Genomic DNA, 17,476 nt, shown 5'->3' on the forward strand with positions numbered 1-17,476 from the left:
TCATATTGCTTTTTTTGCTCCATTTCGTGTGACATACATATGTATATAAAAAAGAACGATTACATATGCGTTTTTACTCTTAAGTCTGCATAAAATCCCTGCTTGGCAGATCAGCAAGTGGGCCTTTTTGTTTACCCACCCATTTTGCGCTGTTATTTGGCCAAACGGACACCGTAGTGAGAGCCCTCGAACGTACCCTATCGAGTGGTTAGTAAAAAAAAACAAACCATTTGGGGAGACACGTGTAACAGGCGTAGGCATATTCTCGTCTGCTCCTTTGCAGGTGCTGCACCCTCCCCAAGGCAACCATTTCGGTCGAGCTGCCCATTTCTAAGGCGAAATATAAAAAAGAGAAAAAACCATGTCACACTTGTACGAAGAGGTCTACAAGAAGAGGAAGTATTACGATAGGGCCCTTTGCAGCGACTATGAGGACTGGCTGAACAAAATTCAATTTTCCAAAACGGTGTACATTGGAAATTTGTCCATTTATACAACGGAGCAGCAGATTTATGAGGTAAGTAGGGGGCGCGTCACACGAGCGTCACACCAGCGTCGTCACGTCTGCATCGTCACACCTGCAGGTCATACTCATTTCTGTCACCCCCTTGTTCCCCTTAGCACATGCGCCAGGCAGGAAACGTGGAAAACATAATCATGGGGCTGCACCGTACGGAGAAGTCGCCCTGCGGGTTCTGCTTCGTCGTCTACAGAAGCAAAGAGGGATACACGCAGGCAGTGAACTTTCTAAACAACTCCATCCTCGACGGAAGAATCATACGGGTGGATGAGGATTTGGGAATTATCGGAAGGAGAAAATACGGACGTGGAAAATCAGGAGTTCAAAAAAGAGACGAGAGAATTAAATACTATGACGAGGATCGACCCCAAGTCCTAGACCATTTAGCGGATAACAATTTTATTTCAAAAAAAAGAAAACTTAACAATGTGGATGTGAATGCTCCTCCTTATTATGAGAGGAATGTGAAGCAGAGGACCACCCTGTATAACAATTTTGAGCAGCCGGGCGGGTTCAGGGTGAACAGATTCGTCCAGCTCAAGCCCACCGTTACTCTCTACCCCAATGTGCAGCACATGATGGAATACAACAGAAATAAAAATACTAGTGGCTTGTATAACTTTCATTCGAAGAGGGGCGGGAAGAGGCGAACGTGACATTACCCACCCTTTTGTTCTAGTGGAGGCTGATTTGTACAGCTGTGCATGGAATGTTTCCCCCCGACGCACACACGTCAGCCTTTCTTTTTTTTTTTTAGTGTTTCAAAAACGCGTGAAGGTGGCACACACCTGAAATATATTTTTTTTTAAAACTTCACAAAGTGGGAAATAATTCAAAAGAGAAAATCAAAATTATCATACTATGTCGTCTTTGTTGTTGCGCACTGCACGGGGGGAAAAGGTCCCCTGCGGTTGGCACTAACAAAAGCAGGGATCTGCCACACGGGTGAGCTAAAGGTGCTGCCCAACCATGCGGTAAAAACTGTCGAAGTCCTGCAGCCCCCGCTTTATCTCAAAGTCGACGAAGTTACAATTCGAATTTTTAAAAAAATTAATGAGAGGGGAGTTGGTTAACTCGTACGTCTTCAACCGGTGGGCAACAATTTCCTCACTGTCGTCACTCCTCGTCTGTAGCGTAGGGTTACCCTTACAAATCTCACAATCCTGGGGCGGCAAAATAGGAAGCATTTCATAGGAGTCCTCTTGAATATGAACAACGTTAAAATTTCTGTTGCATTCATTGCAAATTCTCCTCCCCATAATTTTTTTAATGAGGATATGCCTAGGCATGTGTATATTTATGAACAGATCAATGCTTGTAATTTTGGCTAGCTCTTTACACTGAAATAAGTTACGTGGGAAGCCATCCAAAATGAACCCCTTAAAGTAGCTCTCCTTCTGTAATGTTACCTTGGCTATTTCGTCCTTCACTATTCCTATGATCAGGTCATCCGCCACTAGGTTTCCACTTTTTACTACTTTATCTATTTCTTTCCCTATGGTAGTTTTTTTTTTTATTTCTTCTCTAAGTATGTTCCCCATGTTTATGTGCTTTAGCTTTTCTTTCTTGGACAGGATTTCCGCGAAGGTGCCCTTCCCCACCCCGGGCGCGCCGAACAGTACAATTTTGATTGGGCCCTTTACATTCATAGTTTATCTGATCACTGGGGGTTATTCCTCTTTTGTTAGTAACTCTTCCTTATAGGTGTACATATATTTACACTTTTTTTTTACGTGAGCAGATTTATCCTCACGCACCTGACTATGTTGGGGGATGCTTCTCTGTTTTGGTGCATCTTTTCCGTCTGTTTCGCTGCTCATATGTGCATGCGCTTATGAATTACGTCACCCCCCGTATCGGTAGTTACACCAACGGTTAGAACAGTTGGAAATCCTTTCCAGTAATGCACAAATCAATCACTCCTACATCGCAATCATCAGTGCACCTACTTGGGCCGCTTCACACTTGTGTTGTTTAAAAATAGGGGGACCCTTCATCAAGGGGGGGGTAGGGGTTTAGAACCCATTCGTCGCTCTCTGCGGTGCGAAATGGAGGGAACTTCAGTCAGTAGAACCACATTATTAAAGTGAAAACAAATGTGACCCCTTCCCGAAGGGTGGATGTTTTCTCCGCGAATTGTTTAGTGGGTTCAGAGTGGAATACTATAATCATACTTCACACTATTGCTCTAGCGAAGTAACTGCACCTATTTCGGATTCGCCCACTTCGCCGTGCTCACAATAAATACGACACAAAGGAAAAATTAAATGGGTTCAAAGTGGATCCATTTGGCTCAACGTGGGTTCCATCAAAACGGCCAAAAATTAGATGCAAAAGGAAAAAAAAAAAAAAAATAAAAAGAAATAAATAATTTGGAGGCGGAACTCCAAACAGGGAAGCACCTTGACGTGTGTTCGTGAAGGAGCAAGAAGAGCTTCAGCACGGTTCGCAAATGTAATGCTCATAGAGTGGTGTACAGCAATGGGGGAGAGGGCGGTCAAGGAGGGTAAGCTGCAAAACATATTATTCTTTTTTTTCCGCTGATCGCTTCCCCTTTGGGAAGATAAAAATGCACACAATAATTTGTATGAGCGCATCATGGGCTATGCCTTTTTGGCACTATAGCCGAGGAGGAGTCTATGTTCACACCAACTTCATTTGGTACATCTTCCTCACCCCCCACCTGTACCCCCTAATCGTACAAATAATCCGAAATTAAATAATTCAAGTTTTTCCTAAACGACCTGAACAAGTCATAATTTATTCTCTGGAAAAGTTTCTTCGCGTAAAAGGAGAAAACATTGGTCGTCTGTGCAGACAATTTTTCTTCATAAGGGGAGCTGCCCATGGGCACAAAAAAAATATTGTAAAAAGGATGCACCTTTCCTTCGTTGGCCATTTTTAATAGAACTAATAAATTTTCAAAGGAGTTCAAATTGATGCGCGGACTGGGAAGACAGTATTCATAAAAATGGCCTTTAAATTTGTCCAAAAATATTTTGTAAAATTGGTTAGCTTGCTCGTAGGAGAAGAAGATGGGTACGTACTTTTTCTTGTCTGGCGTTTCTAGCTGTATGATGAGGGAGGTACGATCGTCACTCGATCTATCCAGTGTGTAAGTGAGAAACACATTTGGATATAACTCCACCCGGATATCCTTTTTCAAACTCTGGAAAAAAAACAGCTCATAAAAACGCTTTTTAATAGCTGATTTATGTAGAGGTACCTTATTAATGTAGTACACCGGGGTGCCATAAAAAACTTTTTTATTCTTTAGTATGTGTTGGAGTTGGTCGTAATGCGGGACTAGGACAAAATCGATTGTATTCCTGTGGGAGTCTTTAAGCTCCAGAAAATATTTCAAATTGGTTAATTTGATCTTTGACCCAAAGAACAATTTATTGTTTTTTTTTTCCTTTAAATTTTTATTAAATAAGTGTAATATGTCATCTCTGTACGCTTCTGCAGTTTTCACATCGAAGAAAAAAATTCCAACGGCGTTATTGTTGTGTATGTTTTTTAAATTGATTTCTCTCCTTTTCTTTTGGTTAACTTTTAACAGGGGAAACAGCTCCTCCCCTTCGCGGCCACTTTTTTCGACCGTTAGATCGTCGCTTTGGTTGTCCCCGTGGGTGGGTGGGTGTTCCTCCCGTGAATTAGCAATGTCACTAGGAAGTGCGTCACCATTGTGGGGTGCGTCCCCACTTTTTTCCTTCCCTACATGCTTCTCTATCTCTTCCTCTGCTTGTCTCCCCGTTGTTGGTCCGGCCTTCTCGCCCCTGTTGTAGTCCACGCTGAAGGACAAAATTGCGTCATCGAATTCGTTGGTTACAACAAACAGGGGCACGTTTTCCAAATTTTTCATTTCATATTTGTTTTCTTTCTTTTTAAAAAAAATAAAATTCAGTTTTCTTAAAAATTTGAAATTTCCCGAGTGGTGTGTGATCTGGCCCTTTATCGGATTGATTACATGAACAGGCGATTGCCTCCTGGGGGCTACTATTTTTCTACCTTCCAGTTGCACCCCCCGATTTGGTGACCCACTTAGGTAAAGGAAAATAATTAAACATCTCAGTAGGAGACTGTTCAATGGTGGAAGATGCATTTTACTGCGCGCGGATCAGCTTCTATGGTGTGTGTGTGCGAGCGGACCAGAACACATCCTACCACACCCACACGGTGTTGCTTCACCGCAGAGGTTGCCCCTTCAGCGCCCAACATTTCGAGGGCCCCCAAGGAGAAACGGACTGTGAAGGAGCACGCGGAAAAGAAAAGAAAAAAAACGCTACAAGGTTGAGAAGTGGTCGCAGGGCGAACTGGTAAAATTGCGAAATCGCGAGTTTCTCATGTTGTGTAGTGTACTTTCTTTGTTCACTTGGCCGTTCACCGGGTTTGGTTCTTTTCCTTAATAGTTTTTTTTTTTTCTTATGACCTGTTCATATTTTTTTTTTATATTTGTTCTTTTTTTTTTTTTTTTTAAATCTGTTCATATATTTTTTTTTTATATGTTAATATGTGAATAATTTTTTTTTTTTTTTTTTTTTTTTTTGGTTTCCCGCGCCTTTTCCTACCGCAGGTTGCTACTCCTTTTGAGGTCCTCTAAATTGTACCGTTTGGCGAAGTTGCTCCATTCAGACTGGCACCTGTGCTTTTCTCCTTAATTTTTTTTTTGTCTCTCCGTTGCTTAACTCACGTGCGTACATATATATGTATACATATATGTTGCACACATTTTTTCACACCTATATGTGTGCCTCCTAAGAGGGCGATTTTCCCCCGGTGAGCAATCGCTCCGTTGCATTTCCGCGCGGGTAAAGTAGGATTCGTTTTGTGTAACCACGAATAAGCAGCTAACCCAACGGTAGACGAAACGGCCCAACAGCTGAGCAGCCCTCCAACGAGGCAGTCACCAAACCGCGCACTGTCCGCTACACGCCAAACAAAGAGGGAGATGGCAGGGCCCTACCCCAGGCGCAATGGCAACAGCAGCCAAAGCAACAACCTAATCGCCACATTAAGTGAAATGCAAATTGACGCAGATTACATTCAGCAACTCAGATGGAACATAAAGACCAAGGTGGATATTTTAATGAGCAAATTATTCCCCATAACGAGAAAAAAAGAAGAAAAAAGATTTATAGTAATAATCGAAAAAAATAAAAATTATGATAATTTCCGATGCCCAATATGCATGCTGATACTGTACAAGCCAGTGAAGACAAAATGTGGCCACATGTTTTGCAAGGAATGCATAGAGCACGTTTTAAAAAAGTTCGACTACTGCCCCATGTGCAGGGAAAATATAAAGGAGTTTAAATTGGAACCTGTGCAAAATAGCCTCCTGGGCAAGGAGTACACGGATATAAAAATCAGATGCTGGAAGTGCAGGGAAATTACTGATATAGAGCATTATGAGGCCCATCTGGAAAGTCACGTGGATGACGGAGATGAGGGGGGATATGGCTGCTGGAGGGGGAGTGGCGTCCCTACATGCCTCGTCACCGACACGACCCTGGGAAGGGTGTCATGTATAGGGAAAGCCCCACAAGCTGATCCAACAGAAACGCTCATTAGAGCTCTAAGCCCATTCTTCAATAAACGAATAAACGTAGCAAATAGAGACGAATTTGTTAAAGCCGTGAGGGAGAACCAACTAAACACGGACATACACAGTGTGCACCTCTTGTTTGGGAAAAGGGTCGAAAAGGAAACCCCAAATGGGAGGGAAGCCAAGCTGGGCATTTCACATGGAAGCCAAAGTGGGAACCCTAACTTGTGTCCAAGTACGAACCCACCTGAACAACACGGCGAAATGATCAACATGGATGACATAACTTGGGACGCGTTCATCCTTGTGCAAATAAAATGGGAGAAAAAAAAGCAAATATATAAATCTGACGCGGGAGACGACGACAAAGTATACAGTTCTATGTTACCCTCTTCAACTGGTGACCTGAAAGGGGGGGAGAACATGGATGACTCCCTCTCCTACAAGAAGGATCAACCTACTGACCATAGCAGGAGGAATATCCTATACACATTAGACAATTTTGAAGCTTACCAAAAGAGGAAATTGAAAAAAAATAAAACGAACAAGTACTTTTATGTTCTCCTCGAGTACAACGCAAAGGGGTTGTTTTTCACCCCCATGAAAAACATTCCCGTGTTTAAAGACATGAACATGGAGAGGAGTGTCATTTATAGGGGTGGAGACAAGCGGTGGGATAAGCATAATATGAGGGAGGGTAAAAGGGAAGACACCTCCAGCCAGGACGAACAGTTAATTGACATCCTAGTGAAGATGAATGAAAAAATAAAATCCAGAACCTACCACAAGTACCTTTACAATGCCGTTCATTTATTTCATGAGTTTTTAAATTGGTACAGCAGCATAGAGCAGAGCGACACAAAAATTGCTGTAAAAAGAACCCATTTTAGAAAGAACCAACTGGAAGATCTAGAACTCATGCTTCTGCTCTTTTACTTGAAATACGAATGTACAATGCCGGAAAATGTGGACTACGGTGCGATGTACTCCTGTGCAACTTTTTTAAACAAAGTGATGAGCTCCGCAAAAGAAACAAACCAAGCTGTGTTCGTGACGGATGTATACACATATAGAAGTGATGCAATAACTCGGGGGAAGCACCGTCCCGGGGGGGGACAAACAAATAAGTCGAATTCGCTTGCTGCCCTTTCCAGCGTCTCTTTAAGAAAGGCAGACGTGAACATTCACTTTGTGCTCCGCGTGAGACGGGGGAAGCCAACTGCATGTGAAGACCAACAGGCAGGTGTAGGGGCAGGCGCAGCCCACCATCAAGTGAAGGAACAACCCAGCAGAAATTTGCAGAATTATGATGACGTCACGGATTTATGTTACCTCCTGCTCTGCTTCTCTGACATGGGGTTCCAGTGGGACGTAAATGAATCCCTAGACTTTTCAAAAACGAAAAAAAGTATTCCTTACAAGGAGATAAACGTTCTTTTTAGTATGGACAAATTGATACTTTGCCTTTTCAACGTGCGAAGGAAGAAATACAGCCCCTTATTTTGGAACTCCGCCCACCTGTTGCAGTACCTTTTGCACTTCTGCGCCGACTGAGGTGGGTAGGCACAGCGATATGACCCAAAGGGAGGGTGCCCCTATCAGTGCTCACGCTTAGTGTCCAATATTGCAAACCTACCTACCAATGCTTCATATGTGTGTTAATTTGGTGTAGCTGTTTTGGGGTGCCCACCAAACCGTTTGTTGAGTCCATCCTGCTGTGCATTGCACTGCCCACCTGACTACCCAACCGAATTAACTCCCTTATTCTCCCCCTTTGGGTCACATTTTTTTTTTTTTTTTTTTTTTTTTTTTGTGAACAAGTCGAGGTGACTACTCCGTTACGATGGTCAGCCGGATCGACCAGCTGGGGTGCTTTATGAAGCCATCCTGCCTGACCCCGCTTACACCACTTAAGGGTAGCATTCCATTGGCTAAGCGGTTAAGATACTATGATGGATGCGTGCTCTATTATTTACATTGGCGTGGTTAGACTAACCATTCTTGGCAAAACAGAAGAAGAAGTCCCCAATTGTGGATTGCCATTTTTGTGCGACTGACTCCCTTGGGGACGTACTATTTGGCGCAAAATCGCCGCAAAATTGCCGCAACGGGTGTGTCCCTTCGCACCACCCCATGTTGGTGTTTTTAAAAAATATATTTTTTTATTTTTCGAGCGGGGGCATTGGTAAAAGGTCTTTGGTTCATGCAAGTGTTTGTGCACACGTAACAAAAAGGAGGTAGCCTTTCTGACACCACAGCGCACACGTGTGCGGAGGGGGTTACACAGCTGGAAGGGTCTTTACACAGATAAGTAGATATGTACACACATATTACATGCACAGGTTCATGTGCCTATGCATGCTCATATATTTGCACACATATATATACATGCACAGTGCGCACGTCCTCGTGTGCAGGGGTCAGTCGGCTTACCGCAACACGCCCCATCTTCTCGTATGGGATAAAATTGAAAAAACGTTTAATTAATGATAAGGGAGGGGGTATGGGGGGAGATTTTTCTTTCCATGCCCATTGGCATTTTCGCCACGCGTCTGTCCAGGATACCTTTCGGATGGTTCTCGTTTCAGTTTCATTCCTTTCCTGGCTGCTTCCCTTACCCCTGTTTACGCCTCACACAATACCTACTCACCCCCCGTTCATCTACATTTTCGCAACTTAATTAATTGCCTTCTCTTCCAGTTAGCCCTGATGGATGGTCTGCTCTTGGCGGATAAGTGTCCCTTAACACGGAGTCCTCTGTATTTCTTACCGGCCGACGTCAGTCCTCTCAGTTCTCTATGCTTATGTACAGCGTTACAAATCCAATTAATCTTTGGATTATTTCGCACAGCATTATGCATAGGATCGACCAAAATAACCTCGTAATATTTGTACACAGCATCCTGTCCTACCCAGTAGCTATTTAGAACCCTTAGGTTCCCACAGATACTTTTTCCTACTTTTCCTTCTGCAACACTTTTTAAGTTTCTTGTGGACTTTTGTTTATGTACACCTTGATGTTTTGGCTTTCCGTGCACAACACCTTTTCTCACTCTCTTTTTTCTATCTCCTCTTCTGACACGCACTCTGTAGATGACGAATCCTTGCAGGGCCTTATAGCCTAGTCGTCTGGCTTTGTCGGGCCTGCTCGGTCTCGACACTCGGTGCACTACTGGTAGTTGCCTGTGGGGATGAGAAATGAACAAAAAAGCAGGTTAAGGGGCAGATTCGGGGTAGATTCAGGGCGGTGCCTTTTTTTTCTTTTTCCGCAGAATTGCTCGATACGCCGCATTAAGCATTGCCCAAGGGGATGCCCTTAACAGGCAAATGAGCATTTATGCATGTAAAGAATGAGGACCACATAACAGTTTGATACATGTGCGCCTTTACGGCGTGCCCATCCTCTACGGGGGAAGCTCTTACCTGTACTCCCAAGTTCTAACTCGGAGCAAGAAATGCATCGCATCCGACTGCTTCTTCTTCCATATTTCTTGAATATACTTGTACGCTCCCATTTTTGATATTCTCTCTTTTTTTTTTTTTTTTTTTATTCTTTCACCTCTGCTTGGTACACTGTACGAATGGGGGATAACTTTGCAGGGATCCTACTTGGTTCGTTTCGCGGCTCGCAAAATACGAAGTGAATATGCTAAACAGCAATAGGGAACCAGATGGGCTGGGAATACATACGCTGCGCGTATCAACCACACGTATAACAAATATTGTTTCGTGCTTACTGTGCTATGTTGTATATATGTATGCAAAAATACGCGGGCCCCTTAGGAAAATGTTCCTTTCGCTAGCAAATTTACTTTTCACCTTTCGACAAACGCTGACATGATATGACAAATGGCTTGCTCTGCCATGCGGAGTGTTGTTTGGTTTTTAAAAAAAAAAAAAAATTCCTTTTTTTATAATTTATTATTTTTTTTTTTTTTTTGCTCTTTTTTTACTACATCTGCTTTGCGCAAATAAAACGCTGGAAACTTTTTTTTGTTTATTTTTTGCGCCGCCTGTTGGCACTACCAAAATGTGGGGTGGATATGTATATAATGAAAATGCCCTGCTTGGATCAACAGCTGTTACGCGTTTTACAGGTATATATATGTACCGTATAATACTGTGCAGTTAAAAATGCATTTTCTTTCCCCACCATATATTTATGTATGCTTGTGCATATTGTGAAAAATTTTTAAAAATAACTGCAGCACGGGGGTGGATTTTCCTATCCCGGGGGGCGCGTGACATTTTGCTACGGTAGGAGGATGCTGTGCATAACAATACATATTATGGATAACAACCCCTTCATGGGAAAGTAAGCATGCTCGGTGCGCATTCACCTTTCGGGGTAAGGTATATTTAAAAAAAAAAAAAATATATCACGCCCTCTGCATTGTACGTTTTCACTGCTGTTGCTTTTTTTTTTTTTTTTTTTTTTTTTTTCTGCGTAACAACTATATACGGCATGTTCTCCCCTATATGCATACTTTCTTATGGGGGGGTAAATTGCTTTTTTTCCCCGCGGAAGGTGGCAGGGGTGACCGACCTGTACATATATGAATGTATATAGTTGTAATCCGCCCCGTGTGGCGCGAAACAGTTATAGGGAAAAAAAAAAAAAGAAAAAAGGTGACACCCGCGTAAACTCTTTTTAACCCCTCTTCACATATTTTTTCCTCTTTTCCTGATGATATTTTATTTACGTTTGTTTTGCGTTTTATGTATACCTGTGGCCTTTCATGAGGGAGCACGAATCCATTTCTTCGCACCTAGAATAACCTTTGCGCCTTGGGCGGTACCTCCCCCCGCCAGCAGAGTTTAAAGAACATTTTATATTTAGTTATGTTTTAGCCGCCCATCTCACTGATTTGTGTGAGAGGGTTCCCTTTTTTCTTTCTTTTTTTTTTAATCTATCTTTTTTACATTTTCAAATTATGTTCATAAGGTGGCATTTTCGCATAACAACTAAAACGATGGCGTTGGTATATTTTTTTTTTTTTTTTTTTTTTTTTCCTGAATGTCGCTCATAACGAATACATTAACAGGACTTAAACAAATGGGGTTGTTAGCGGCTTACCATTTTGCAACAAATGCGCCGAGGTTGTTACATTTACAAAAAAAAAGAAAAATAAAAAAAAAAACGAAAAAAAACGAAAAAATGCAGTAGTAAGGATATTTAACGTCTGTGCAAACGCGAATGCATGCACTCGATGGGCCCTTTTTACGGCTTACGAAAATGCAGCACTTTCCAACAACCATCGACGGGGGAACAAATTGGAGGAAAAAAAAACCTGTGCAAGATGGCAGTGGAGCATGCAATCAGTCACGCTGACCACCGCCAATAACCTCTAAACAGTGTTGCCACTGAGAGAAATCACCTCGGAAGGGGTCACGACGAATAAGTTTGTGCGCACACACACGTATAAATGTACACATATGCCTATACGGGTATATGTTTATTCTTAGGAGGGCCTCCCCTAAAGTGGCAATGCAGCGATGTGGGTCTGCCCATCATTATCGCGCTGCGTGACAAAAGGGATATACCCCCCCATATGAGGTGCCCTCCTTTACAAACTTTGTAAACAATTATGGCTTATGCAATAGTGCGCACTGAAATTGTACCTACCCCTTCATAAAAAAAAGGCCCTCAAACAAGCAGCACGCACGAACAAACACACTTGTGCAGTTTCTGCGAGGGAAAATTGAAACAGGTGCGTAAGGACAATTGCCCTGGTTAGCAAATTTTAAGAAAAAAAAAAAAAACGGGGGAGCGTCCAAAGGGAAAGAAAGTCTCGCTAAAGGAGACGTGTACCACATGCAAGAGGTATCTTCCCATCCCCACGGTTGGATCAACAAATTAGAGAAGCTTATTAAATTAAGAACAAATACATTGGGAAAAAAAAAAAAAAAAAAAAGTTGCTAATACAGACATGTGTGTTCATCATTAACAGTAGGTAACAAATAAGCACAAGTGAAAGTAAAAATCATGATATGGGGTATTGGCACATGGATACCACTTTTTCGTGTTCTTTTTTGTTTCCCCCCTGTTTTGCCTCCTTTTTTTCTCCTGACCACACTCATTGCATTGAAAATTGCCAAAAAAAAGGAATGCCCTCATTCCTCTGTATGTGGTTGCAAGGATACCATGCCTTCCTCTTATCTTTCCATTCGAATGGGAACATTGGACAAGTGCAAAAGATGAACAGCAGCAATGGGGGCGAGAAAAAAAAATAAATAAATAAGAAGAATTCACCTTTTAAAAGTGTCGAATTCGTAGAATAAAAAAATGAGGGGGGAGCAGGTTATCGATTCTCTACTGGACTTCCCTTCAAACAGGCGCAAGGCAGGCGCACGAAGTAGATATATACATACGCATACATATATGCATACATACACATACCTGCGTTCCCAACTGCGCTCACCTAATCCATATGTGATAATGCCCATTCGACACTCAGTGGTAGGAGGAAAAAGAAAAAGCCAACACGTGTAAGTATGCACCCATGACAGGGGATCAAATACACAGGTGAGTTCACACATGCTGGCACCTCTTCTCTCCTCACCATCAGTTGTAGGTGCATTTCTCACCAGGACTATTCGCCAAATCGGCTAACCGCAACAAACGTCGACAAAGCTCGACTACCACTACCACCATCACTTCCCACCAATGCATGCACAAAAAAAAAAGGGGGAAAATTAAAAAGCATCAAATAATTTAAAGTGGCAAAATTCAAAAAGGCCCAAGGAAAGGAATATGTATTAATTCGATTCGCAATTAACAAAGACATCTTTTAAAGACATGAGTGTAATTTGGGTGAATGGATGGGTAGGGACTCCATGGCTTATAAATGGATAATTCTTTAATTCTTCAAAGGTACGAAAAAAAACAAAAATATAAGGACATGCACAATTCTGTCCTTGGTACAGTTATGTATATAAACGCATAAACATATGCACCATGCTACATACACGTGTAAGTGAATCGAAATGTGGCTGGCCTATACCCAGGGAGATGCTTCTCCACGTTGGTTCTGGCGAGTTCACGTGTGCACATGCGGATGTTCATGCAGATGTTCATGCGTGGAGACACATGAGGAAGAAAATACGAACTCGACATGACACGGCTGAGGGACTAACTGTGGTCGGCGACTCAGAGCGAAGGTACACATTCCTCACGCACCCGTGGGGGGATACACAAACATGCATACGTAACGATAGGCGTGTAAATATGAAGGCATACGCGTCTACCCCTATACGGGAGCACATGTCTACATATTCGGGAACACGCACCCACATTCGCACATGCACACCATCGTCACTAATGTATCGAGTCACACGCAAGAGGGGAAGAACTAAAAACTACCTCCACGGGGCTGTGGGGAAGAGCACTTCGCCTTATTGATAGTCAGCTTCAATCACATGCACCGCCGGCGCTTTTTCCAGTGCCCATGCCGCTTGCACAGACACATGAAGGTATATGCACATGCACACAAGAACATACACATATTCACACACATGCACACGCAAACTTCCGCAAGTCACACCTTACTCTACAAACATTTTTATTTTCTGGTTGTTCAACATGCCACCATCATAACGGCCTTAAGGGGGAAAAAAAGGGGGCAATTTCAACGGGTGAACTCCACATAAACATTGTACGAGCCGCACACATGCTTTGTGTGCAACTGGTAGACACTCATACACTCTCACGAAGGAGAAATGCAACTTCCTTCGTATTATCGCTCCCCTCAAATGGTTTTTTTCTACACAGTCGTTCGTTCTTAATTTCTTACTAGCTGCGAAGGCGGCCGATTCGTAGTCGGGAAAGGTTAAGCATGCGCGGCCTGAGTGCTCGCCCTGCAGGGAAAAAAAAAAAAAACATGTGTGCAAAGCTAGCTAGCCAATTTTTCACTTTCACAAAAAAAAAAAAAAAAAAAAAAAATGTTGTAGCCATTTGGTGAAGGCTCAAAATATTCCTACCTTGCTGGTTAACATAATGTCTGCTCGAAGAATGTTCCCCATGAACCTGAAGGTTTCCATAATTTCCCTGGAACTAAGGTTTTTCGGGATCTGCGGTGTGGGTAAAATATGGGCATGCGTTAACACGTAAACTACATGGGTATACACAAATATGCACCCACAGGAGGTATGGAGGACTAAATGCAAACAACGCAAAAAACTCACATTCGTGATGATTATGTTGTGCGGCTTGCTGTCAAAGGGCTGGTTGGGCATTCTCCCCATTTTGTCCTTGTACTTGTTGAACTTCATTTTGTCTGAACCTTGGTCATCTAAAAGGGGGAAACAGGAACAAGGGTAATGTAATGGTAAAGAAAGTGTAAACGGCACGTATAAACATGACTACTCGATCATCTACTAATCGCTGGGTTAAACCCTACGCAGGCGCACTTATAATGGCACAACTTTAATGCACGCTGCGGAAAGAAAAATGTATTACACATGGGGTACTTCATATTCGCTAAGCTGCTATCATATGGGGCATTGGGGATGGACGTGCCCATGGAGCCTCCCCACATATTGACGTCTACGTGAGGGGGAAAAAAAAAAAAAAAATGAACATTGTAATGATGGTACACTACTTTCAAACATTGCCCATATTTGTTGCTACAGGAATAAAAAAAAAAAAAGGGGGTCTCGTTCGAATAACTGGTGGGTTATCCAATCGCTGCCTTACTCGGATCACTTCCAAACGCCCTGGGTTGATAATATTTGGGAATACTGCTATCTTCAATGGAGTTGGGATAAGTCCCGTACATTTGTTTATCGTCCCCATATTCGTTTGTGGAAAGCTTGGATAGAGCTGCAAAACGGGGCATGGAAAACAAGCAAGAGTTAGTAGAAGTTGGCTAACTTAGCATGGCAACACGGGTATGCAAACATATGCCTGTGTAGAAGCACGCCAAGTTGACGCTGCGACAGGAAAGCCGCTCCTCGTACCCGGTTCTCCCGGGGGTTTGTACACATAATAATTTGGATTGGCAGAGGGAGGCATATTCGCATAATTCTGCTTCATGCTCGGAGGGGGGAGGACTTTTTTGGCGCTGCCACTCTGCTGTTGTTGCATGTCCATATAGGTATATTCACCACTTTGGTGCATATAACTATTGGACACCAACATGTTCCTTTTTTCTACATTCATGCTCATGGCATTGTTGCTTTGTAGATGAGGAGCTGGTCTCAACGTAGGAGTTGACACATAAGTTTCACTTTCCATTACGTTATTCCCTTTATAATTTTTTTTGGACGTATTGTTATAGTACATGTTTGACTGAAGGTTGGCAGGATTCATTTGCATATTGCAATTAGATATGCAGCTCATATTAACGTTTGCCGTTTTTATGTTCGGATTGTGTGGAACATTTCTGGGGTTCATGGGAGGTAAGGGTCCAGTGGTAGGGGGACCCATGTTCATATTGTGATGGTAACTGGGTGGTGGGTTCATCATTTGATGATTTGGTGGGGGGATGGAGTTGGGCATCCCACCAGCAGAACCTCCAGGAATTGGGCATTGATTGAATAAGCCCATGTTGGAACTGTTTCTGAATTTATAGCTGTCCCCTCCATCTCCCGTTATAGGGGGAGGTGGTGGAGGAGGAGGGGGGGGTGGAGGACAAATGGGCAATGAATTGGGGGTACTAGCAGGATTGCTCTTTTGCATTTTTTTGTAATTCTTTTGGCCATTTTTTGAAGATATGGATGCCTTTTTTTTGGATTTCCTCATAGAATTTTTCCTCCTGTTTTTCTTTGCATTTCCCTTTTTTTTCTCATTTTCTGTTCCCCCATTTTGTTCCTTGTTCGTGGCTTCCGCTTCCGCCTCCACTTTCTCGGGGGCCTCATCTTTCGGCGAATCCATTTTGTCTGGGGTCGCGCATAAGTACGTCCGTTCGTTCGTGAGGATAAATTTATAAGTATAAATATATGTATTATACGCTTGGCAGTGCGGACGCGTCAACCGTGAACCAGGCGTGGGTGGTTTAGCGTTCAATGTGGGAAGATAAATTAACTGACGCCATAAATTTCTGCTAAAAAAAGTGAAGCTACAGGAAGAGAGCTACACAGCGCAAAGGTGTTTTAAAGAAACAAAAAGATGGCAAAGTAACACTACTACGCCGGTGGGGGGGAAAAAAAAAAATGTTAAACTTCACGCACGTATGGTTCAATTGGTATATGTGCATTGGTATGCATATACTTCGTCAACGATCTTTTTTGCTGCCTTGTACATTCTCTCATGAGCATTCGCGTATAAATGGGTTGGTAAAAATTAGTCCTTTTTTTGTGCAGAGAAGGAGCTGTGGTCAACAAGCACATACATATATCATCTCACATACGTCTGCTATTCCGATAATCACGAAATGTACGCCTGGAGAATATGCATGTTAATTTAGTGTGGGTTCGTCACTGCTTCCTTTTCTGCATGTTTTTTTTTTTTTTTCCAATTTAAATCCTCTCATCCTTGTGCGCATATATTTTTCCGTCCGAAGGATAGGGCGCAAATATCCAAAAGGAAAAATATATATATGTACAGAGTGGGGGTAAATTTTGGCCGTACTTTATTTTTTTTTTTTTTTTTTGCTGCTTCTTCAAAGTGCCATTCTCAGCGGTGCCCCAAGGGCACATAAACGCGCGCGCATGCAGGTATTCCCCAAGAAAAAAAAAATATATAAAGAATGTAACAAAAATAAGGAACGATATAAATGTAAAATTTTTTCACATCATCCGTCCAGCATTACCTCTGCACGTGGTTTTATTTAAAGAATTTTTTTTTGCGCAGAAAGTTGGCACAAGAAGTGTCAACACTTGGAAAATTATAACCCATGGGGTGTAAACAGGCGAGGGGGGCCATTGTAGCCTTCACCTGAGTTACATATAAAATTTCACCTGCTTGCACATGCATATGTGAAAACATATGTGAATACGTATTTGAATACATATGTGTGTTTCTCAACCCACGCTACGTTCAAAGTTGAGGCCTCTATTGTATGCGAAAAAAAAAAAAAAAAAAAAAAAAAAAAAAGAACACTTAAAATGATTTGCAGAATGCGTACATGTACACCAAATGCCCATTGGGCACACATACCGCTTTAGGCGTGTGGGGAACAAAGGTAAACCATCGGGAGGGAGGAAGGAGACTCATTACAGGAAATGGCCAACGTAGGACCATTTGCAAAAATGCATATATAGTTGTACCATTCGTGTAGTATTGAGGAGAAATATATCCTTGTTTGCTCCTTCGTTGACCGCTTGGCGGGAGCAACACTTTTCAAGGAGAGCAGCAAACTGCCACGATGCATACCGTTCCGCGCCGTTCACGTGATACATATGTACTGGGAGTTGTACTTATAAGAACTTTTTCTTTTTTTTCCCTTTTCCTCCCCCTCTTTGTCTTT

At 42.5% G+C, this 17,476-nt stretch overlaps 6 protein-coding genes across 6 annotated transcripts; 2 read left to right on the forward strand and 4 right to left on the reverse strand.

The window, feature by feature from the left end:
• Positions 1 to 361: 361 nt before the first annotated feature.
• PCOAH_00011810 (Nuclear cap-binding protein) lies at positions 362 to 1,176 on the forward strand (the record flags this gene model as incomplete). Its single annotated transcript, XM_020057990.1, has 2 exons — positions 362 to 517; positions 622 to 1,176. 2 exons carry the CDS (start codon positions 362 to 364, stop codon positions 1,174 to 1,176), a joined length of 711 nt encoding a protein of 236 aa, XP_019913457.1.
• Positions 1,177 to 1,470: 294 nt separating this feature from the next.
• On the reverse strand, positions 1,471 to 2,169 carry PCOAH_00011820 (Adenylate kinase 1; the record flags this gene model as incomplete). The annotated part of the gene is made up of 1 exon (XM_020057991.1): positions 1,471 to 2,169. The coding sequence occupies one exon, from the start codon at positions 2,167 to 2,169 to the stop codon at positions 1,471 to 1,473; it is 699 nt and encodes a 232-aa protein (XP_019913391.1).
• A 1,043-nt stretch (positions 2,170 to 3,212) lies between these two features.
• PCOAH_00011830 (Uncharacterized protein) lies at positions 3,213 to 4,625 on the reverse strand (the record flags this gene model as incomplete). Its single annotated transcript, XM_020057992.1, has 1 exon — positions 3,213 to 4,625. One exon carries the CDS (start codon positions 4,623 to 4,625, stop codon positions 3,213 to 3,215), a length of 1,413 nt encoding a protein of 470 aa, XP_019913404.1.
• Positions 4,626 to 5,471: 846 nt separating this feature from the next.
• On the forward strand, positions 5,472 to 7,622 carry PCOAH_00011840 (RING finger protein; the record flags this gene model as incomplete). The annotated part of the gene is made up of 1 exon (XM_020057993.1): positions 5,472 to 7,622. One exon carries the CDS (start codon positions 5,472 to 5,474, stop codon positions 7,620 to 7,622), a length of 2,151 nt encoding a protein of 716 aa, XP_019913499.1.
• Positions 7,623 to 8,587: 965 nt separating this feature from the next.
• Positions 8,588 to 9,891, reverse strand: PCOAH_00011850 (Ribosomal protein L15; the record flags this gene model as incomplete). Its single annotated transcript, XM_020057994.1, has 2 exons — positions 8,588 to 9,251; positions 9,492 to 9,891. The coding sequence occupies 2 exons, from the start codon at positions 9,581 to 9,583 to the stop codon at positions 8,726 to 8,728; spliced, it is 618 nt and encodes a 205-aa protein (XP_019913605.1).
• A 3,722-nt stretch (positions 9,892 to 13,613) lies between these two features.
• On the reverse strand, positions 13,614 to 15,942 carry PCOAH_00011860 (Uncharacterized protein; the record flags this gene model as incomplete). The annotated part of the gene is made up of 7 exons (XM_020057995.1): positions 13,614 to 13,669; positions 13,862 to 13,925; positions 14,049 to 14,138; positions 14,253 to 14,359; positions 14,527 to 14,613; positions 14,764 to 14,889; positions 15,027 to 15,942. 7 exons carry the CDS (start codon positions 15,940 to 15,942, stop codon positions 13,614 to 13,616), a joined length of 1,446 nt encoding a protein of 481 aa, XP_019913427.1.
• Positions 15,943 to 17,476: the final 1,534 nt, after the last annotated feature.

Source organism: Plasmodium coatneyi, chromosome 5, assembly GCF_001680005.1.
Source record: "Plasmodium coatneyi strain Hackeri chromosome 5, complete sequence".
NCBI lineage: Eukaryota > Apicomplexa > Aconoidasida > Haemosporida > Plasmodiidae > Plasmodium > Plasmodium coatneyi.